This window comes from Musca domestica, unplaced genomic scaffold (assembly GCF_030504385.1).
Source record: "Musca domestica strain aabys unplaced genomic scaffold, Musca_domestica.polishedcontigs.V.1.1 177, whole genome shotgun sequence".
Lineage (NCBI taxonomy): Eukaryota > Metazoa > Arthropoda > Insecta > Diptera > Muscidae > Musca > Musca domestica.
The window spans coordinates 975,357-999,478 of NW_026712235.1; the positions used below are offsets into that span (position 1 = coordinate 975,357).

At 32.9% G+C, this 24,122-nt stretch overlaps 1 protein-coding gene across 1 annotated transcript in view; it reads right to left on the reverse strand.

The window, feature by feature from the left end:
- The window catches only part of LOC101894384 (uncharacterized), a 32,670-nt gene extending 19,677 nt beyond the window's left edge, over nt 1-12,993 (reverse strand). The window contains exon 1 of the mRNA XM_011294496.3: nt 12,008-12,993. Coding sequence (XP_011292798.2) covers nt 12,008-12,021 — 14 coding nt within the window. The 5' untranslated portion in view covers nt 12,022-12,993. The remainder of the gene's footprint in view (nt 1-12,007) is intronic.
- Between the last annotated feature and the right edge of the window lie 11,129 nt (nt 12,994-24,122).

Consider the following 24,122-nt stretch of genomic DNA (forward strand, 5'->3'; position numbering starts at 1 on the left):
GTGCTTAATTATCTTCTTAGGCATGTCGATTGGCTTCAATTGTGTGATCAGTAACTTTTTTTTTTGTTTTTGGTTCATTTGAACCCCGAAATATTTTGCGATCATCTCCAAAAGCAATTTGGCTATATTCGTCAACGAAATCAGAATAAACAAGTAAGCAAAGGCTATAGTCGTGCGGGGCCGACCATGTGATACCCTACAACACTACAATATCTTAGCAGCCCCCTTATGTCCAAATCCTTTTTACAAGATTTCGCTTTTGAAATTATGTCACGGAGCACTGACCTGACCAGGGATATTTGCCCAATAACGAAATCAGCATAAAAAAGCCAGAAGTTCGCTTTTTGTGTATTTCGGATATCGCCTGTAAGTAATGCTGGTATTTTTTCAAACAAAAGTAGTGGTCCATTCTACTCGCTGTCCTAATCTCGAACTTCATGCGAGATTTTGTGTCCTTTGGTTTAATTTGTGACCTTTATAACGGCTGCAAAATCAGGAACATTTTTAGTTGTTGGTCCATTTCAACCTCCAAATATATTGCGGACATCTTTGAAACCAATAGGTCTATCCCTTCTGAGCCTTACCCTACCCTTGTGAAAATTTTCGTGAGAATCGTTGTGAAAAATGTTGTGAAAAAATATTACAAAATGTACACCTCAATATTATAAGTCAAATTGAAAAAATATGAAAAAAATAAAAAAATGTCACAAAATACTACGAAATCTGTATAATCATCATTATTGGCATCTTTTTAGACGATTTTTTAAAGATTTTATTCTTTTATGCCAGGAGGGCATTCAGATTGACAAAATTTGTCAAAATCGGTCCAGCCATTCTTGAATTTTAGCTAACATCCCCTTCCTTTGTATATAAACATTATATATATTTCGCTATATATATCCGATAATTTTACTATCGGCATCTATGTAACGGTCAGAATTGACCCGTTCGTCTATTTGTGATTTCGCCGGCATTAAAAATATTCGCGGTTTAATGGAAAATTTGACTTTTATTTATCACAAATGCTATGATCTATTTCAACCACTAAATATTTTCCGATGACCATCAAAATTGGAAGGCTTCTGCCCAGCCCAAAGCCCTAGCCCCATGCTAACTTTCGCTTCGATTGGTCTATATTTGTGACCTGTAGAGCAACTGCAAAATCAGGAAATTTTTCAGTTTTTGGTCCATTTCAACCCCTAAATATTATGCGATCATCTCCAAAAGAAATAGGGTTCTATTCTGACCTTAACCCCACCTACATTTTAAATTTCGTGAAGATCGGGCCATAATTGCGACCTGTAGAGTGATTACAAATTAACATGGACAGACGGACAGACGGACGGACGGACATACATAGCTAGATCGGCTCAGCTCGGCGAGCTAGGAAGAACCATATATACTTTTCTATGTGGGTAACCAATATTTCGAGGTGTTACATAATTTTTGGCCCAATCAAACTTATAATACCCCCAACACATAGTGTTGTAGGGTATAAATACATGTTCCAGCTCATGTAGGTGTAGAAGTGTGTGTGTGAGAGTGTGTGTTAGGCATCCGGTTTGTTTGTCCTATTCGTTCAACCAACCATGTTGTAAATGTTTCGCACTCGCTACATCCTTTAACAAAGTCATATTTGTATACCAAGGAGTATGCATGTATGTGTGTTTGCATAAGGCATCCATCGTGTATGCGCTGGTCTTATTGTATCTGTGGGTGTTTGTGTTGTGTCTTATTTAAATGTTTGATTTGGCGCCATTTGTTGTCATTTCGTAACTAACTTTGTAGTCGTTTGTGTTTGTGCGTTGGTGTGTTTCTAATGTATTCACATTGCCATTCGAGTGAGTGGGTGGGTGTATCTCGTCCTACGACCACGACGACGATGTGTTTTCTTTTGTTCGGTGTGTGGGTGTGTTGTCCTGCCTGCATACATTGTCGCTGGCTGTTGATTGCCACTGTTTTATGGGTGTCGACGTTAAACTCTTTATTCCAATGGACACGCATTAATTTAGACTCATTAAAGCACTTCTAATTGCTGCATTTTCACTGAGATTAGTTGAGATATCATTGACATGATTGTGATTAAGTTTCCGTTTTGCTTTGTCGCAAGTCGACTCACGTGGGGGTTTGGGGGTTTTTGAATAATGAGAAGTAAATAAATTCAAAGAGGGGTGAAATATATAACTTCAGTGAGGATATAATTTCCTTCTGGCCCGAGATAATTACATGGAAGTAGAAGATTACCAGTTTTTTTAAAAATTGTTTTAAATGTCTACGCTGGATATACTCAAATGTGTTTTCAATTATCAGAGCAACAATCGTGATATTTTAAGATGAAAAAAATCATTCTTTATGTACAACTTATGTCGTTGTGAATTTCTTCCACCTTAAAAAGGGGGGTATATTAACTTTGTCGATTTTCTTCAAAAATCGTGTATATGGTATGTTGACCTACACATTCTGGAGACTTCTCAAAAAAGTTAAAAAAAAGTGTATACACATTATCCAAAGCTGTCACCTCAAATGATTATATAGACTAATGTCATAAGCGAAATGGACAATATTGTTCTACTCCATCGGTAGCTCTTCTATAGACGGACAACATTTTGAATAATAATAAAACATCTCAAAATATATTTGAATAAACGGATAAAGGCTGAGGGTATCAATCTGTCGGCAAAACCGACTGATACTCTTTAACTTGTTCGACACCATTTTTTAAAAGTTTTTCCAGTTCCTTCCAAATGGTGGAGGGTTATTAAAGTTCGGCCCGTCCGAACTTAGGTTCTTTTTTTATACCATCCCCCATGAATAGTATGGAGGGTACATTAAGTTCGTCATTCCGTTTGTAATTCATCGAAATAATAATTTTAGGCCCATAAAAGTATATATATTCTTGATCAGCGTAAAATTCTAAGACGATTTAGTCCTGTCCGTCCGTCTGTTGTAATCAAGCTACAGTCAAAACCAATAAAGATGGGAAGGTAAAATTTTGCGCAGATCTGTCCTTTGTCTACAGGCAGGAAAAGTTCGAAGATGGACTTCATAGGTCATCGGTATCGTATATCCTACATATAACGGAACTTTCCGATAGTCAGTATTTTGATGATTTTAGCCAGTGGAATGGTCTGAAAATCCACACAATGAATTCCTTGTGAGTACTTTATCCCCTGGAAGATAATTGTCTATATGGGTCCACGATATCGTATATCTAACATATAATGGTATAATCCGATATTCGGTATTTTGATGATTTTAGCCAAATTTTCCAATGGAATTATCTGAAATTCCACTCGAGGAGTTCATTGTGAGTATCTTACCCCTGAAAGAGAATTGTCTTTATAGGTCCACAATATCGTATATCTGACATATACCGGTACCCCCCGATATTCGGTATTTTGATGATTTTAGTCCAATTTTTCAATGGAATTGTCTGAAATTCCACACGAGGAGTTCACTGTGAGTACTTTACCCCCTGAAAAAGAATATTAATGGGTACACAATATATATAAATATATCGGCACCTTCCATATTCTGTATTTTTAAAAATTTTCGAAAATTTCCTAATTCGTTAAAATTGTTTTCTTGTTTAAATTTAATTATAATTCTGGCATGAAATTATTTCACTTTGCCTAAAAATATTGAATTGGACATTTTGTAAAATTTTTACATCCTACAACACTATATGTTGGGGTATTATATACAGGTCACAATTATCGTCAAACCCTTGCGGAATTTTGCATTAGAGTTAGGCAAGGGTCAGAAAAGAAATCTACAGTTTTTGAAGATGTTCGTAAAATAATTTGAGGAAATGGACCAAAAATTGAAATTCAAGACCAATTGGCTTGGAATTTAACAAGAGATTAGTGTTTAGAATAGGACAGAAGATTGGCATTTTTGATGGCCATAGGATAGTATTTAGCGAGTAAAATGGATACAAATATTTTTTAATTGTTTTGAACACCTAGCAGTGAGAGAGAGAGAACGCGTGAATTTTGGACAAAAACGTAGGTCGAAAACCAAAGGTAAAATTTTGGCAGGTCTGTATGGCATTTCCAAAAAGTACTTTCCAATATTATTATACAGGGTGAGATAAAAAAAAACTGCAAACAAAATCAAACGTCATAATTTTTACATTTTTTTTTAATTTTATTGATTGAAAGCAAAACATCTGGGAAATAGCATCAAATTCTAGAATAAGTTTAGATTTGTTCGAAATGGTCACCTTTGGCAAGAAATATGGCCTTCAAACGGCCAGCGAAACCTATGCTCAGCGGTAATTTGGCCCATTCCCGGCGAAGCGCTTGCTTGAGGCGATCGACACTTGGGTATTTTTTAGTACCAACCTTACTTTCAAAAATACTTCAGACACAATAGTCCAAAGGATTGGTATCCGGATAATTTGGTGGCCATGTGCGCGATGAACCTCATTTTGTAACCATTCTTTGGCGGCGCGTGCTGAGTGCGATGGTTCTGAGTCCTCTCGGAATGTCCAAGGTCTGCGGCCAATGTGTTTGTGTACCCAAGGCTTTAATAATCCCTCCAGCATTTATTCTGATGCCACGGCCGATTAATACGAGCGGAGAGCAACCATCGGCTGTTATGCCGGCCCACACCATCACCATGGCTGGCGCTTAAGTTCTGATGGCCAATCCAAAGGTGAACATTTTCAGCTGACCTCTTTGGCAAGTAACCACGATCATTTGGTTTGTTTACATACTCCTAGACAACGAATGTTTGCTGTTTTCTACAGTCCACTTCCTTGCCGTCGGGCTACGCTACCACTATCACGTAATGTAACGTAACGAGCGATGGTATTTGACACAAAAGATTTATTCACATTTAAATGCTGGAGTGCTCTAACGAAAGCCACTTGTGGTTTTCCAGCCAAATATAAAGAAATCACACTATCACGCTTGAATTCCATCACGAATAACTTTTTTTCTGGAAAATTCTCACCAAAATGCTTTTGTACGCTTATAAACAATATAATGAGCCGTTACTGAAATAATTTTAACTACTGTCGGACGAGTGGCTTAGAAATGACAGCATTCTGAAGTTGGTTGCAGTTTTTTCATCTCATCCTATAGTGTTGCCCTGGTTTACTTGTTTCTAAATCGTTTTAATGCTAACCATTTTCAGTAACTTTTTACAATTATTCAATTGTTTTGTCTGCCAAGATTTTAATTCAAACATTTCTACTGCCCCAAAAATACCAAACCTTTTTTCAAAGTCAGAATTAAGTTAAACGTCACCTACATTTATGCTTATAATACGAAAAATAATATGAAACTTTTTTTAAATTTGTATATGGCGAGCAACGTTTCGTGCCTGGCTCACTGACATCAAATAAATATATAATAGGGTATCCAATAGTATGCATTTAAATATTAAAATCAAGTTTATTAGATTTTTATTACCAAAATTCGGAACAATAAAATCATTTTTAAAATCCCTTACTTTTGGAAATAAGGAGAGCTTTTCTGTGGGATTGCTTATGTATGTCTGTCTGAAAATGCATCTCTAATTTCCTCTATTCCATCCATTGGTGTGAAAATCCAACTTTTTTTTTAAAAATCGATTTCTTCAGATTTATAAATAGTTTTTACGAAAAAAAAAAAAGATTTTAAAATTTAAATATTATTTTGAAAAAATTCAATTTCAACAAATTGATGTATACTTCCCACACTTTATTCAATCCCATACATATTATTCCCATTCAGGCTGGGACATCCTCATCCACCTACTGCAGCCTTTTATTCAATAATAATTCTATTCATCGTTCCTCTCTCATCTCTCGAATCACTCTTTGCACTAATTGTATATCTGCATGTCTATATGTGTATATGTATATTTGTTTGTTTGTATTTTATTTTCATTTTGTTGATTATTTTCTATTTTGGTCGATGCGATTTCTGTTTTTTGTGTTCATCGTCGTCGTCGCCGTTATATTTCTGCTGCCATGCAAAGTAGGCCATAAAATTTGCAGTGGCAATTTTTGTGGTACTATAGCACCATGAATCGCGTGTCGGTTGCAGTTTACCTCACAGTGTTTGTAAATGTCAATGGTTTGTGGCAAGTGAACACATGTTTGATTTTATGTTACATATTATATATTATAGTAAAAAAATAAACAATGAAATATTGTTAATGTTTTAATGAAATTGAAAGGGTTGAAACGAAGAAGAAAAGAACTGGGCTAACCTTGGCGTGGAGGTGGACAAAAATAACAATACAAAATTGTATTTTTCCCTATTGTATGAATTGGAAAAAATCTTTTAGATTTGAGAAGTAATATTCATGAGCTGTTAAAAATTTATTTTTATTATGAGGCTAAACACCGACTTTAATACTTATATAGACATATTATTTTTTTTTTAATAAAAACAAAATATTATATTTCGTTCATAAAACAATAGGTCAAAGGATTTCAGAATATTTGAACAATTGTGCGTATGAGTTATATTTAGAACACATTACGAATATAACAAATACGTGCAAGTTGACAATGACTAAAGCTTTTTTAGATGTAATTCGAGACATTTCATTTGTGATTATAGAATTTCATTTGTAATTCCTAAGATTTCAATTGAAATTCGAAACATTTCAATTGTAATTTGAAAATTTCATTTGTAATTTATATAATTCAATTTGAAACTCGAAATATTTCATTCGTATTTCGATTTTTTTTCTATTTTTTATTCGAATTATTTCATTTGAAATTAAGATTATTTTACTTTTAATATTTCTATTTGTAATTCGAAAAAGCAAATATGAAACAAATGCAAAAAATATTTGTTACACCCTGTAACACTATGTGTTGGGGTATTATAAGTGTGATTGGGCCAACAATTTTGTAACACCTCGCAATATTGGTCATCCTAACTCACCGAGCTGAGTTGTACTAGCTATGTAAGTCCGTCCCCCCGTGTGTCCATGTTAATTATAAAACGCTAAAGGTCGCAATTATGGCTCGATCCTCACGAAATTGAAAATGGAGGAGGGGATAAGGTCAAAATAGAAACCTTTTGTGTTTGGAGATGATCGCGAAATATTTAGGGGTTAAAATGAAAAAAAATCTTCATTTTTCTGTTGCTCTATAGGCCACAATTATAAACCAATCGATGCAGAATTTTGCATGAAGTTAGAGTGGACTTATATATTCAATATTCTGCCACATGAATTGGAATCTTTCATAAACCCAAGATCTATAACAAACATCTAACATTTCGAGGTATTACATAATCTTTGGTCCAATCAAACTTTTAATATCCCCCACACAGGGTATTATGTCTTTGCCCATTTGTTTGTAACATGGAGAAGGCAGCGGGATAGACCCATAGAATCAATTTCTGAGTCGATTTATGCATGTCCTTCCGTCTGTACCTGTATTTTTTTATAAAAAAATAGTACAGGTCGTATTTCTTGTCCGATTGAGATGAAATTTTCCACAAATTATTTGTTTGGCCCCAGTACGAACCCTATTGAAACTGGAATAATCGGACGAAATTTAGATATAGCTATAAGATATAAGTGTATTAACAGTACAAATCGGTAACAGTACATTCGACCGAATTCGACCTGGAAGCAAATGCATTAAATTTGGCGAAAATTGGTTCAGATATAGCTGTACCTCCGATATATATGTTTCATCCGATTTGGTTGTAGTAGTGTGGTTTTGGCAAAGTACTCAGAAGGAACTCCTTGTGTGGATTTTCAGACAAAAAATGTTGCTTAAATCGTCAAACACCGTATATCGGGGTACCGTTATATGGGTGCTATACGATTTAGTCCATCTTCGAACTTTACTTGCAAGCACACAAAAGACTAATCTGTTTAAAAATTTAGCTTTCTTTCTTAATTCGTTTTGACTAACGTGATTACAGCAGACGGACAGAAGGATGGACAGGGCTAAATCGTCTTAGAATTTTACGCTGGCATTCTTGATCAGCTTTTTTAGCTCTATACTATGCTATGGTTTAGGATATACAAATATATAATAACAACATAGAACTACAACAAAACGTTTTATCTAAAACACCTATGTACATATGAACGCAATGCATTTTGTTTCATTAAGACCCCGCATTGAAATAACCGACATTTAATCAATATATTGATCGCATGGAACAAAACAAGTGAATGGATAAATGTTTTGCGTCCAAGGGGTTGATGTACAGCGAACGATTAATTTGTATAAGAATGCCATTAAGGTTAAAATATTTTATTTTTTTATAATAAAAATTACATTTTTATTAAATAAAAATGATGTAATAAAAAAGTTTGCAGTAATTAAGAAAAAAATTATAAATAATAAAGTTTTGAAGTTCAGTATTTAAATATGTTTTTTTTTGTAAGTGATACAAAAATAAATAAAAAATTAACACAAAAATTAAAAAGAAAATATGTGGTACTGTCACTTATGTTAATATTTGTCAATATAGGAATAACATTATTCGTCATTAAGACTTTACAGAAGATACATGTGTAATTCTTCTGAATGGAAGTATAAACATTTCAAACTGTGTGAAAAGTGAGAAAATGTCTTCGAATAATTTCATATTTTCCTAAGATGAAGTATAGATGATGTATTTCCTAATTGTTGATGTATAAATAATACACTTCTTTAGGGTTCTGAGAACCACAAAATTACCATTATCACCAGAACCACAAAATTACCATTTTGTTTCGTCCGGCAATTTTGTTTGCTGAGTTGTTTCCAATTCGCCTAAAATCGGGTTCACAAGAAAAACAATATTTGTTTGTTTATCAAATATACCTGCAATGAACCCTATAGGTAAAATTATTGCTTATTAAGAGGAAAATAGTAGCTAAAACGTTCTAACTTCTAGACAATACTAGCAAGAGCTCGAAATTTCGTCAGCGAAAAGTCCACCTTAAATTTTTAAATTTGTTACAACAGTTAACCTTTGATTTTTTTAATCAAAACTTTATACATGGTACAAAATGTTCAGATTTTCAAGGTTTTATATCATTCAAACTTTTTCCCTATTCTGGAAAGAATAAAGGAAAATGAAAATTACTTTTTTACATCGAGGAGGATACAAGTAAAACCAACATCCAATTTTTCTGTTCAAAACTATTTCAACGTCTCCATATGTAAACCCTAGAAACCAACAGGGACCACAATATCGAATAGCAGCTCTATGCCTTCACCCAAATGCCAAATTTAGTAACATTTAGCATGCATAGCCAAAACAATGTAACTGTGGTCCAAAGTTAGTACCACTTAGTACCTTTCGAACAATTATGGTAAACCTTTACAAAACCGCCACCCAATATCAACAGAGACCTCTATATCAAATTTCGGGATTCCAGTTCTATTCAGTCACCCAATATCCAATTTAGTACTATTTAGTACATATTGTATAATTGCAGTACAGATTTCAAAAAAAAATCTCCACATGGTTATGTTAGACACCAACAGTTATCGCAACATAAAATGTTATGTTTTCAGCTCTATCACTTACTCGATACGAAATTTAATAATATTTCATACTTTTCGTACAATTGTAGTGCACATTTCTAAAACCACGTGCACATCTCAATTCCAGACACCAACAGTACTCTCAATATAAAATTTCGGGATTCCTGCTCTTTACCTCTTAGCACTTTTCGAACAATTTTAGTACACATTTCAAAAACCACGCCAATATCTCAACCACAGACACCAACAATAGCATCTATATCAGATTTTAGCTCAATTCCTTCATCCAATACCAAATTTAATACTATTTAGTACTTGTTGTACATTTGTAGTACACATTTCCAAAACTACCTTCGTATGTCAATCCTAGACACCAATATAAAATTTTGCGGTCTCAGTTCTATGCCTTCACCCATTATGAAATTGAGTACTATTTAGTACATTTTGTACAGAGTGAGATGAAAAAAAACTGCAACCAATTTCAGACTGCTGTCATTTTTAAGCCACTCATCGGGCAGCTGTTAAAATTACTCCAGTGACAGCTCATTATATTGTTTACAAGCGTACAAAAGCATTTTGGCGAGAATTTTCCCGAAAAAAAAGTTATTCGTGATGGAATTAAAGCGTGATAGTGCGATTTCTTTTTATTTGGCTGGAAAACCACAAGTGGCTATCGTTAGAGCACTCCAGCATTTGAATGTGAGTAAATCTTTTGTGTCTCGTACTATCGCTCGTTACCGCGATACTGGTAGCGTAGCCCGAAGTCTTTGGTTTTCTCCGATGAGAAAACATTCGCTGTCCAGCAGTTTGTAAACAAACAAAATGATCGTGTTTACTTGCCAAAGAGGTCAGCTGAAAATATGCACCTTCAGTTCACCACCAGAACTCAAGCGCTGGCCATGGTGATGGTGTAGGCCGCCATAACAGCCGATGGTCGCTCTCTGCTCGTATTAATCGACCGTGGCATCAGAATAAAGCCTTGGGCGCGCATCATATTGGCCGCAGATCTTGGACATTCCAACGAACTCAGCACCATCGCTCTCAAGACGCCCCCCCCAAAAAAAAAACTCCGGAAAGCGAGGTTGGCACTAAAAATTATCAAAGTATCGATCGCCTCAAGCAAGCGCATCGCCGGTGACGGGCCAAAATACCACAGAGCAACATTCGAGCAGCGTTGACCGTTTTAAGGCCTTAATTCGTGCCAAAGGTGGTCAATTCGAACTAATCTAAACTTTTTCTAAAATAGTATACTTTTTCCGACATTTTTTGCTTTCGTTCAATAAAATTAAAAAAAATAATAATAATAAAAATTATGGCTTTTTACTTTGTTGCACTTTTTTTCATCTCATCCTGTATATGGGAGCTATATCCAAACCTCAACCGATTTCAATATAATTTGGAGAATTTATTTTTGTACCAAATTTCGTCTGTCTATACGTATTTCATTGGAGTCAGACTTACATATCGTGTTTGAAGAATAAAATATGTGAAATCGGACGAAATAAATATGGGAGCTATATCCAAATCTGAACCGATTTCAATATAATTTGGCGAATTTTATAAGAATTCCGCCACTTTTATGGTACAGAATTTCCTTGGAATCGGACACACATATCGTGTTATTTGCATCAAATATGTGAAATAGGCCGAAAATATATATGGCAGCTATATCCAAATCTGAACCGATTTTAATATAATTTTACAAAATTTATTTTTGAAACAAATGCAGTTGCTCATTCCGAATTTCATTGGAATCGGACATACATATCGTGTTTGGTGCAATAGATATGTGAAATCGGCCGAAATGATATATGGGAGCTATATCCAAATCTGAACCGATTTCGATACTAGACGACACTTTTTTTGTTCCAAATTCCGTGAGGCACTCCAAATTTGACGACTATATCTGTAATCGATCAATAGATATGTTTTTTCCTTTTTTCGAAGTACCTCCGATTCTGATGCTATATCTACTGTTCCAAGAGGAATTTGAAAAATGTATATAGCCTATGTCACTTTCAGGCTATGCTGTAGTATGTTTGGAAATTTTCAGGAAAATCTGTTCAGCAGTTTTTCAGTCCTTAAATTACAAACAAACGTACAAACATTTTTTTATAGATTGAAAAATGTCCTTAATTTCCAATTTAACAATTTTATTAAATCCTTGACGAATATAAGTTACCCTAAGGATGGGCAATCAGCTTAGTGAAATATTTTCAGGCACCCCCCCACCCCCAAAACCATTCTAATTTAAATCCATATTTGTTCAAACAGACAAACCCTAACCAGATATTAGATAAATCCAAAGCAAAGTTAACTAGCCCAAAGGGAATCTATGACAACGATGGCTACGATAATAATTTTCCATTGAAACACTCAAAGGTCATGCTCGTATCTCAACGACAAGCCATGGTGACGGCATATTAACAATTATCCAATGAATTGTGAGGGGGACTTTTTTTAATAAAGCCAATAATATAGGCTGGGGCAAAGTTTAATAATAGTAGTAGTAGCAGGGGGGAAAATATGTAAATTGTATGTCCACCTCGTTATACAAACCTTGTTGGGGCCATCTTTGTGGCAGCGGCAGTAGGGGCAGATGACAGGAATTCTTCTCAGGTTTTGGGGCGCAGCAAAATTTATTGGCTTTTATCCAAATATGGATTTTTCTAGCTGGTCGTTTGTCAATATATATTTAAGTTTTGAAGATTTCGTTTTAGCATAGTACTATATACGTATGTATGTGTGTACGTAACGCCAAAAAAATGGGAATTCACATTGAAGTTTTGTGTGTCATCATCAGTTTTTTTGTGAAATCACATGGTTTGTTGTTTTGTTTTTGTTATTTTCTTCTGTTTTTCCTTTTTCACTGATTTTTTTGGAGTTGCGTGTATTTTCATTTATCCATTTATTCCATTTTCTGAAGTGGGTAACTAAAACATTTTCAATAACTTTTCATTTCCCACCGACATTAACATTTCCTTAATGGGAGGGGAATCGCTCCCATTTCCCTCATCGAAGTAAAGCACTAAAACAAACAAACCAACAACACAAATTAAAACGTTCGAATACACTTTTAGGTTTTCAGGCGTTCTACCGCCTCCTCACACTTGCCAAACACACTCACACACACACACACTTAATTATGTTTAATGGTATTGCCTTGCCAATATGTAGTGAAATATTTTGTTAGCCACCTCCAAGGTGGCTGTCGATTGTGGCCGTTGTTGTTGTCGTTGTTATTGTTTTTCTATCCTCTTTAATTTTGTATTATTGGTTGCAATTTTTTCCCTTCTTCCATTTCCACTTCCACTTTTGCTTTATTATTACTATTTGTTATTGACCTTTTTTTTGGTGAGTGGGTACGGTATGACAATAAACTATCAAACACCCCACTAGAATGGCAGAGGAATAACAACGACAACCCCCCTTCTTCTTTTATTTGTTTACCCCTCACTTCATTGGCCACGGTCACGCTTAACTTTGTTGTTAGCCACTTTCGTTGATTTGAATTTTCTTTCGGGCCAATAAATCCGTTCCGACCGACAAACAAATGATAACTGAATGTGAGCCAAAGGTTTTTTCATGTCGCTTAAAAGCTTTAGGGATGGTTTCGTAGAGCTTTTGTGGGAGACCAGCTGTTATTGTGTAGCATGCGCCTTCTTCATTTGTGCCTCTCTGTTTGTTATGCATGTTTTTCTGATTTGTAAAAGAAAAAAAGCGCCAAAATTGCCTTTTGTTTACTTATTTGACTTCGTTATGCATGTATATTTATATGTATGCGTGTGCAAGAAATTCAATGAGAAGAGGCCACTACAAGTGAAGGATTTTGTGAAAAGAAAAGAGGACTTTAAAGAAAAGGGTGACACTATTGGAATGGGCAAAGTTAGAAGATGTTAGTTCATAATTTCTTTATATCCTCCATCTTGAAAAGGAGGGTATATTAATATTGTTATACCCTAAATTTTTGTAGTAGAGCCCCATAAAGTTTATATATATTCAGGATCAGCATAAAATTCTAAGTCGATTTAACGATGTCCGTCTGTCTGTCCGTCTGTTGAAATCACGAGCTTCAAGATTTGGCAGAATAATTGTCTATATATTGTGCCTAGGATGGTTGGTATTGAAAGTGAGAAATATCGTTCCACGTTTTGGTATAGCCGCCATATAACGGTACCTCCCGATATCCGGTATTTTGGTGATTTTCGCCACATTTTTCCCGGATTCGTCTAAAAAGTGGTATTTGTAGTTCGTAATGGGTTCTAGCTTCAGTGGCGCAATATGGTATGTATAGACCCCATACAACAGTACCTTCCGATATTCAGTATTTTAAACATTTTTTCACATATTTCTCTAAAAAATTAGTATTTGGGTTCTAGTTTCGGCGCCAGAACATTGCAAATTTAGGTCCAAGTTTTCCGATAGGCGCATATATAACGATACTCGGTATTTTGATAATCCTAGTCACATTTACACACGAAATTGGTTCCAATTTGGTATTTAAGAAGATTCGGTAGATAAAAATCCTGAGGTATAAAATTGTCTATAGATGTTTCCGTTTTTTGAAAAAAGTCTAACAGCATTTTCCAAACGGCCCGGCCGCCATACTATGGAGGGTATATTAACTTTGTCATTCCGTTTGTAACTCCTCGAAATACCCATGTCAGACCCAACCAAGTTTTCTTGATCAGCGTAAAATTCCTAGACGATTTAGCCCTGTGCGTAGGTCAGTCTGTCCGTTCGTCTGCTGTAATTACTCTAGAATCAAAACGAATAGAGATAAGAAGCTAACATTTTGCGCCGATGTGTCTTTTGTCTACAGGCAGGTTAAGTTCGAAGATTGGCTATGTCGGTCCCCGATTTCGTGTAGGCCCCATATAACGGTACCCCCGATATTCGGAATTTTGATGATTTTATCCACATTTTTCAATGGAATTGTATTAAATACTACACAAAGAGTTCCTTCTGAATAATTTACCCACTGGAAGAGAATTCTCTATGTAGCTCCACGATATAATATAGCCCCGATAAAATGGTACCCCCTCTCCCGATATTCAATATTTTTATGATTTTACCTATATTTTTCAATGGAATTGTCTTAAAATCCACAAAAGGAGTTCCTTTTGAGTACATTATAACCTGGAAGAGAATTATCTATATAGGCCCACGATATCGTATATCCCTTATGTAACGGTTCCTCCCGATGTTCGGTATTTTAATAATTATAGCCATATTTTTTAATGGAATTGTCTAAAAGTCCACACAAGAAGTTCCCTCTGACTACTTTACCCCCTGGAAGAGATCTACGCCCACTCTTTAGTATAGAATCATGATTTAGCGACATTATTTAATATTTTTCAACCCAGACTATGTTATAATAGTAATTTTTAAATATTTTTATAAATGGAATTTTGTAATATTTCCAATATATTTTTAGACATTTTATAAAGAAACGATTTTTTAATATTTTTCCAACTTCATTTTTTTTAAATATTTTCAATTTTAGATATTTATGCTTTTAAATGTTTTAATAATTTTTTTAATTAATTAAAAAAAATAATTAATTAATTTAATTTTTTTTAATCCTTGGGGCTTAAATATTTTTCATTCATGGCTTTTTAATATTTTCAATTGTGTAACTTGTATATGTATATTTTTTTGAAAATACATATTTTTTTAAATTGTGAATTTTCTAAAATATTTTTTTTTTATTTTAATTTTTCTTGGAATTTTGGAATTTTGTAATATTTTCCAATATATTTTTAGACATTTTCTAAAGAACCGATTTTTTAATATTTTTCCAACTTCATTTTTTTTATATTTTTCACTCTTAGATATTTATGCTTTTAAATGTTTTAATAATTTTTTTAATTAATAAAAAAAATATTTAATTAATTAATTTATTTTTTTTTTAATCTTTGGGGCTTAAATATTTTCCATTCATGGCTTTTTAATATTTCCAATTGTGTAACTTGTATATGTATATTTTTTTAAAAATATATTTTTTTTAAATTGTGAATTTTCTAAAATATTTTTTTTTTATTTTAATTTTTCTTTTTAAGCATTCTCCTAGCTATATTAGTTATAATACCCTCAGCCATATGGCTACAGAGAAAATATATTATTTTATACAGCCAAAATGTGTCCCATCAAAATAACGGGTTTAGACCCTAGGCATCTTCCATACATAGACTATGCACCTTTTGTTACTATTATTCAAACGCTTCCTGGCCAATATTCGTAGATTTTTTCAAAATATTTTTAGGATTACTTTTTAATCAGGAAGTTAAGAATCGTTTCAAGAACTTCTTTACCAGTAATTGTGGATTTTTAAACATATTTTTTTGGATTTCTCGACCAATACTTGAGGTCGATAGAGTCAATAGGGACGTCCAGACCACGAATCGTGGACTATTTAACAATATTTTTTAGGATTTCCTATCCTGAATCCTGATTTATTAATCAACTTCCTCTCAACGAATGTGGAATTCTTTTCTATTATTTCTCAAAGACATACTGGTAAATAATCGTAATATTTTTAAGATTTTTCGGGATTTCCTGGTCAAGAGTCGTAATTTTATTTATTATTTTTCATGGATATCTAGACCAGAAATGAGTTTTTCACAAATACTTTTCGAAAACATCCAAGCTATGAATCGCGTTTTTTTTAAACGTTGTTAAAGAAATTCCTGGTTTAGAACCGTGGTCTTTTATTAACAAAAATATTTCTAACAAATATTTTTAAAGACTTATTAGCCAAGAATCACATTTTTCAGGAAGTGCTGGCCATAAATCGCGAATTTACTAAAAATATTTTCCTAAAACATTTTGGATTATTTAAAAACATTTTTCACGAATTTTTAAAAATATTTTTAACAAGTAAGCAAATATTATAGTCGTGCGGGGCCGAACATGTGATACCATACAACACTACAATATGTTCGAAGTCCCCTTATATCGAAATCCAAGATTTCGTTTTTGAAATAATGTCAAAGAGCCCTGCCCATAGGTAACCTTTAGTTTTTTTTTTGATCCGGAGAATTTGCACAATATTTACGCACTCCGTAGTGTTGTTAAGTAATTAAAACAATTTCACAGGAAAGTTGTGGTCCATTTTACAGCTAAATATAATCCAATGGTCACCCAAAATGCTAGACTTCTTCCCTGTCCTTAACTCTCTTCTGATGCGAAATTCCGTGTCGATTAGTTTTCAATTGTGGCCTATAGAGCGACTACAAAATTAGAAAAAAAATATTTTTTTTAGTCCATTTGCACCTCTAAATGTACATCTTAAGAACAATAGGCTTTAATTCTGTCCCTAACCCTACTCCTATGCAAAATTTCGTGAGGATCGAACGATAATTGCGACATGCATATAATACGTATCTTTTGTTGGGGGTGTAAAAATTTAGAAAATTTACAATTCAAAATTGTAAGTCAAATTTAAAAAATCGCATGCGATAAAAAAATATGACAAAAATTTGCAAAAATGAAGCAAAAAATATGCCTTTTTTAGTATATTATACCCCGATTTTCTTAGATTTTATCCTTTTCTGGCAAGAGACCATTCCGAATTGATGGGAATTGTGAAAATCGGCTATGCGGTTCTTGATTTATAAGCAGAATAAAAAAGACCAATTCCTTTACATATATCTTGTACATATTTTGCTATAAATCCGATTTCTTGGCTATCAGCATCACTTTAATGATCAGACGTGATCTTTTAATGAATTTGTGATTTGCCTGGGATTGAAAATATTCGCGGTTTAGTGAAAATTTTCCTATTTTATAACATAAAAGTTTGAGTCTATTTTACCCACTAATTATTGTTCGATGGCCAAATTGGTAGGTTTCTGCCCACTCCTAAACTCTAACTCCATGCAAATTTTCGCGTCGATTGGTTCATAATTGTGGCCTAAAAAGCAAGTGCAAAATAAGGAAATTTTTCTATTTTTGGTCCACTTCAACCACTAAATATCGTGCGATCATCTCCAAAAACAATAGGGTTCTATTATGACCATAACCCCCACCTCCATTTTCAATTTCTTGAGGATCGGTTCATAATTGCGACCTGTAACTTGATTAAAAATTAACATGGACAGACTTACGGACGGACATACATAGCTAGATCGACTCATCACGGCGAGATAGGAAGATCCATATATACTTTCCTATGTGGGAAACCAATATTTCGAGGTGTTACATAATTTTTGGCCCAATAAAACTTATAATACACCCAACTCATAGTGTTGTAGGGTATAAATATATATAGACTCTTAAACCAAGAATTTGCATAATAAAATTTTCAAAGATTTTCTGTCAAAAAAAAAAAAAAAAAAAAAAAATATGACTTCTTAAAAAATAGTTTAAAGGACTTATAGGGTATCCCAAGAATTGTGAATTCTTTGACATATTTTTAAAGAAATTTCGGCTACATTAAAAGATTGGAATTTTTAACTATTCGATTTAAAAAGTAAATTTTATTTGTTTTTTTGGCAAAAAGGTAATGAATTTTCTAACAGAATTAAATTTATGGTTTATAGGTTTTACATCATTCCAAAGTACATCTAAAGCACAAAATTCCGCTAGCGGCCACTCACCATTCGCCAAACAAAAAAGGCTAAAAATGAATAACAAATGGCAACAACTTGTATTTGAATGGGTGGTGGTGGTGGAGAGTTTGATGGGACATTGACAAAGTCCCTCTCGGCCATGTGCATGTGAGTGAGTGTGTGTTTGCGGATTTGACGGATTTACTTTTGCTGTCATTTTTTATTGCTTTTCATTCGTTGGGTCGTTGTTTGCACATCAAATGCGTTGTTGTTTGCTTAGAAAAATCTTCTATTTTTCTCCCTCTCTCGGAGATGTGAATGGGCCACTTAGTCTGAATTGGTTGACGACGTTTGTTCAAGTAACAAATACAAGGAGCTGTTGTTTATTCATGTTATTGTTTGACTTTTGTTTGGCCCCCTCTAAATTTTTTTTAACAGGTAGCGAGTGTTGGGCCATTGAATTTAATTAAGATTTTAAGGTCAGGTAAATAAATTCTACAATAAAAAGCAATCAACAAATTTGACGATAAGGGAAACCTTTGAACGGAAGGAACATTTTCAAAAAAGTAGAAATGTTTCTTTTGTAAATGATATTTGAATAAATTTATTGGACTGAGAAGGCAAGGTAAGTCTTATGAGCTTGAAGAATTTGTAAAAGAGTTTGAAAATAAATAAGGCTTGCAAATGTCATACATTATGAAACATCAATTATAAAAAAAATCCTATGATTGATTCCTGGATAGGTCTAGAAATATTTAAAAAATGCATGTGTCCCTTAAAATATTGTTTAAAAACTTCTCTTGTAAACAATATTGAATACCCAGTAAGGAAAACATATTTTTAAAAATCCACGTTTGTAGCTCTGATAATCTGAGAAAAAATATTTTTAAAAATCCACGTTTGTAGCTCTGATAATCTGAGAAAAAATATTTTTAAAATCCACGTTTGTAGCTCTGGTAATCCTTGAAAAAATATTTTAAAAAATCCACGTTTATAGCTCTGGTAATCCTTGAAAAAATATTTTTAAAAATCCACGTTTGTAGCTCTGGCAAAACTTGAAAAAATATTTTTAAAAATCCACGTTTGTAGCTCTGATAATCTGAGAAAAAATATTTTTAAAAATCCCCGTTTGTAGCTCTGATAATCTGAGAAAAAATATTTTTAAAAATCCACGTTTGTAGCTCTGATAATCTGAGAAAAAATATTTTTAAAATCCACGTTTGTAGCTCTGGTAATCCTTGAAAAAATATTTTAAAAAATCCACGTTTGTAGCTCTGATAATCTGAGAAAAAAATATTTTTAAAAATCCACGTTTGTAGCTCTGATAATCTGAGAAAAAATATTTTTAAAAATCCACGTTTGTAGCTCTGATAATCTGAGAAAAAATATTTTTAAAAATCCACGTTTGTAGCTCTGATAATCTGAGAAAAAATATTTTTAAAAATCCACGTTTGTAGCTCTGATAATCTGAGAAAAAATATTTTTAAAAATCCACGTTTGTAGCTCTGATAATCTGAGAAAAAATATTTTTAAAAATCCACGTTTGTAGCTCTGATAATCTGAGAAAAAATATTTTTAAAAATCCACGTTTGTAGCTCTGATAATCTGAGAAAAAATATTTTTAAAAATCCACGTTTGTAGCTCTGATAATCTGAGAAAAAATATTTTTAAAAATCCACGTTTGTAGCTCTGATAATCTGAGAAAAAATATTTTTAAAAATCCACGTTTGTAGCTCTGATAATCTGAGAAAAAATATTTTTAAAAATCCACGTTTGCAGCTCTGATAATCTGAGAAAAAATATTTTTAAAAAATCCACGTTTGTAGCTCTGGTAATCCTGGAAAAAATATTTTTAAAAAATCCATGTTTGTAGCTCTGATAATCTGAGAAAAAATATTTTTAAAAATCCACGTTTGCAGCTCTGATAATCTGAGAAAAAATATTTTTAAAAAATCCACGTTTGTAGCTCTGGTAACCCTGGAAAAAATATTTTTAAAAATCCATGTTTGTAGCTCTGGTAATCCTTGAAAAAATATTTTTAAAAAATCCACGTTTGTAGCTCTGGTAATCCATGAAAAAATATTTTTTAAAAAATCCACGTTTGTAGCTCTGGTAATCCTTGAAAAAATATTTTTTAAAAAATCCACGTTTGTAGCTCTGGTAATCCTTGAAAAAATATTTTTAAAAAATCCACGTTTGTAGCTCTGATAATCCTTGAAAAAATATTTTTAAAAAATCCACGTTTGTAGCTCTGGTAATTCTTGAAAAAATATTTTTTAAAAAATCCACGTTTGTAGCTCTGGTAATCCTAGAACAAATATTTTTAAAAAATCCACGATTGTGCTCTGGTAATCCTTGAAAATATATTTTTAAAAAATCCACGTTTTGTAGCTCTGGTAATCCTTGAAAAAATATTTTTAAAAAATTCACGTTTGTAGCTCTCGTAATCCACATTTGTAACTCCGGCAATCGTTGAAAAATATTTTTAAAAAATGTCCATTTATAGCTCTGGTAATCCTTAAAAAAATATTTTTAAAAAATCCATGGTTGTAACTGTGGTAATCCTTGAAAAAATATATTTCAAAAATCCATGTTTGTAGCTCCGGTAATCCCTGAAAAAATATTTTTAAAAAATCCACGTTTGTAGCTCAGGTAATCGTTGAAAAAATATTTTTAAAAAAATCCAAGTTTGTAGCTCTGTTAATCCTGGCAAAAAATTCACATTTGTAGCTCTGGTAGTCCTTGAAAAATATTTTTAAAAAATCAACGTTTGTAGCTCTGTTAATTTTTGAAAAGAATATATTTTAAAAAAATCCACGTTTGTAGCTCTGGTAATCCTTGAAAAAATATTTTTAAAAAATCCACATTTGTAGCTCTGGTAGTCATTGAAAAAATATTTTTAAAAAGTACACGTTTGTAGCTCTTGTAATCCTTGAAAAAATATTTTGAAAAAATCCACGTTTGTAGCTCTTGTAGTCATTCAAAAAATATTTTTAAAAAATCCTCGTTTGTAGCTCTGGTAATCCTAGAAAAAAATAGTTTAAAAAATATTTATTTGTAGCTCTGGTAATATTTGAAAAAATGTTGTTAATAAATCCATGTTTGTAGCTCTGGTAATCCCGAATAAATATTTTAAAAAAATTCACGTTTGAAGCCCTGGTAATCCGGGAAAAAATAGTTAAAAAATCCACGTTTGTAGGTCTAATAATCCTTGAAAAAATATGTTGAAAAAATCCAGGGTTGCAGCTCTGGTAATCCTTAGAAAATATTTTTAAAAAATCAACATTTGTGATACTGGTAATCCTTGAAAAAATATTTTTAAAAAATTCAGTTATGTAACTCTAAAAATCCTTCAAAAATATTTTTAAAAAATCCAAGTTTGTAGCTCCGCCAATCCTTGAAAAAATATTTTTCAAAAATCTCCATTTGTAGCTCTGGTAATCCTTGAAAAAATATTTTTAAAAAATCCACCTTCGTAGCTCTGGTAATCCTTGACTAAATATTTTCAAAAAATCCACGTTTGTAGCTCTGGTTGTCCTGGTAAAAATATTTTCAAAATTTACTTTTGAGCCTCTAATCGTCCATATTTGTTTTGATCCTTGAGAAATATTTTTAAAATGCCTCATTTGAAAAAATATTTTATTAAATTTATCGTATAACCCTGTAGTTCTTTCTTAGATAATTATCACGAATTAGTTACTTAGCGATCTCCATAAATCCTAAGCAAATTACACACACAATTGTTTTATGTAATAATCATTTTTAATAGAAACATTAACTCAACAAAGAACCCCATTTAATTTTTCACTTATACCCCCCTTCGACTCTGACCTCCGCCCAGCAACGAGAACTTTAATGACAGCTTAAATAAAATGTATCGAAATAAGTAGCAATAATTATAATTTTAATTAATTTTCAGACATGTGCATACTTTTACATTCATGCCCATGTGTTTGCGTGTACATGTGTGTGTGTGTGTTAGAGCAATAAAACTCTGTCTTAATTATCGCGATAATAACAATTATAATCACACTCTGTTTAAGAATATTAACGGCAATTAGTAATGTGTTTTTTTTCTCTCTCTCTCTCGTATTCTCTTCGTGTATTTCCCCATAATTTGGGGGATCAGGAAATATAGACATCACATTCTTCGCATTTAATTTTTATCATTAAATCTGATGGATTATATTGAGTAATTTTCTAAGAAGAAGACGATTTTTTCGGTAAATTTGTCTAAAAATAGTTGGACAAAATTAAAAACGAATTTAATGCGTTTTTTTATATAAGAAATAAATGTTGTATTATTTGATAATCTACTCCACGCGCATAGACAACATGACCGATTGCAGATCTCCAGAGTGATGAAAAGACCAAAAATTGTGGGGGTTTTCTGAATTAGCATGGAGTAAAAATGATCATGCTCGTATCTATTTTTTTCAACCTTAAATTTTGTGAGTGTAGAATATTATTTGGATGTCAGAAAATCGATTATTGTAGTACTTTTATTACTATTCAAGATACAAGGGGCAGCAAGAATATTGAAAGAATAGTGTTGGATGGAATGCTTTAAGAAAGATTTCTCATTCAATTTGAAACCATATATCACCTCAAAAATAAGCTTCAATAACATCAAACTTATATATAAAGCTATTTTCTCATGATAAAGAAATTTGACATTTGACTCAATAAAGAAATTTGACTTATGGCGAAGTTTTCTTTTAGATTTTAATATACTAAACAAAAGTATCTTATTCTCAAATTGAATTATTTCTCCTCTGACACTGAACTGCGCACTAAAATCCATACACTTACATGGAGTGGAAGTCGATTCAATTTTTGAAAAATGGATTTATAGTAAAAACTATATACCAACAGTGACTTCCATATTAAATATCAGTATTCCACCTCCATCCCAAGACCCACTCCCAATTTTTTTACCATACTCTTCATACAGTTATACTATACATGTCTATAACCACCTTCTTCTGTCTACCCTAGGCGCAGTGGCCTCGAAACCAAATTTTAGAATTCCATCCCTATTACAACATCCAACGGCTCCTCTTTCGTTCAGTGACATGCATATCAAATTTCAGGTTTTTTGCACCTTCCTTCGCCCAATATCAAAATTGTACTATTTAATACTTTTCGTACAATTATAATGCACATTTCCAAAACCACCTCCATATCTTAACCACAGAAATCAGCAGTGAACTTTATAGCAAATATTGGGATTCGAGCTCAATCGGTTCACACATATACCAATTGTACCAAATTTAGTACACACAAGTACAAATTTCCAAAACTTCCTAAATACAACAACCCCACACTCCGAATTTCCAAAACCGCCTCTGTACCTCAATCATACGATTCCATAGAAATTTTATTTCCAAATTTCAGAAATTCCAGCTCTATTGGTTTACTACAATTCCAATTTGTACCAAATTTAGTGCACATAATTACGAATTTCATACAATTTAATAGAAATTTTATTTCCCAATTTTGGTATTCCAGCCATAAAGGTGTGCCCAAATCCAAATTATACCAAATTTAGTACATGCAAGTACCAATTTCCTAAACCACCTCCCTATACCAATTCCACACTCCGGCATTAATCTTATTTTCGAATTTCAGGATACCAGCTCTATTGGTTCACCCTTCATAGAAGTACAAATTTCCATAACTACATCATACAAATCAATAGCAATTTCAATCGCCGAATTTCAGGATTCCAACTAAACCGGTTTTTCCAAATTTTAGTACCATTTAGTACACGTAAGTACGATTTTCCAAAACTACCTACATACCTTAGTCCTACAATACAACAGCAATCTTATTTCCGGAATAGAACCAAATTTTGTTATATTCATATTCAGGAGGAGTGTAAAATTCTAAGACGATTTAGCCCTGTCCGTCCGTCTGTCCTTCTGTCTGTATGTCCGTCTGTTTTAATCAAGTTACAGTCAAAACGAATTAAGATAGGAAGCTAAATTTTTGCACAGATATGTCTTTTGTCTGCTGGCAGGTCAAGTTCGAAGATGGGCTATATAGGACCACAATAGCGTATAGCCCCCATATTCGATATTTTGATGATTTTAGCCACATTTTTCGATAGATTCGTCTTA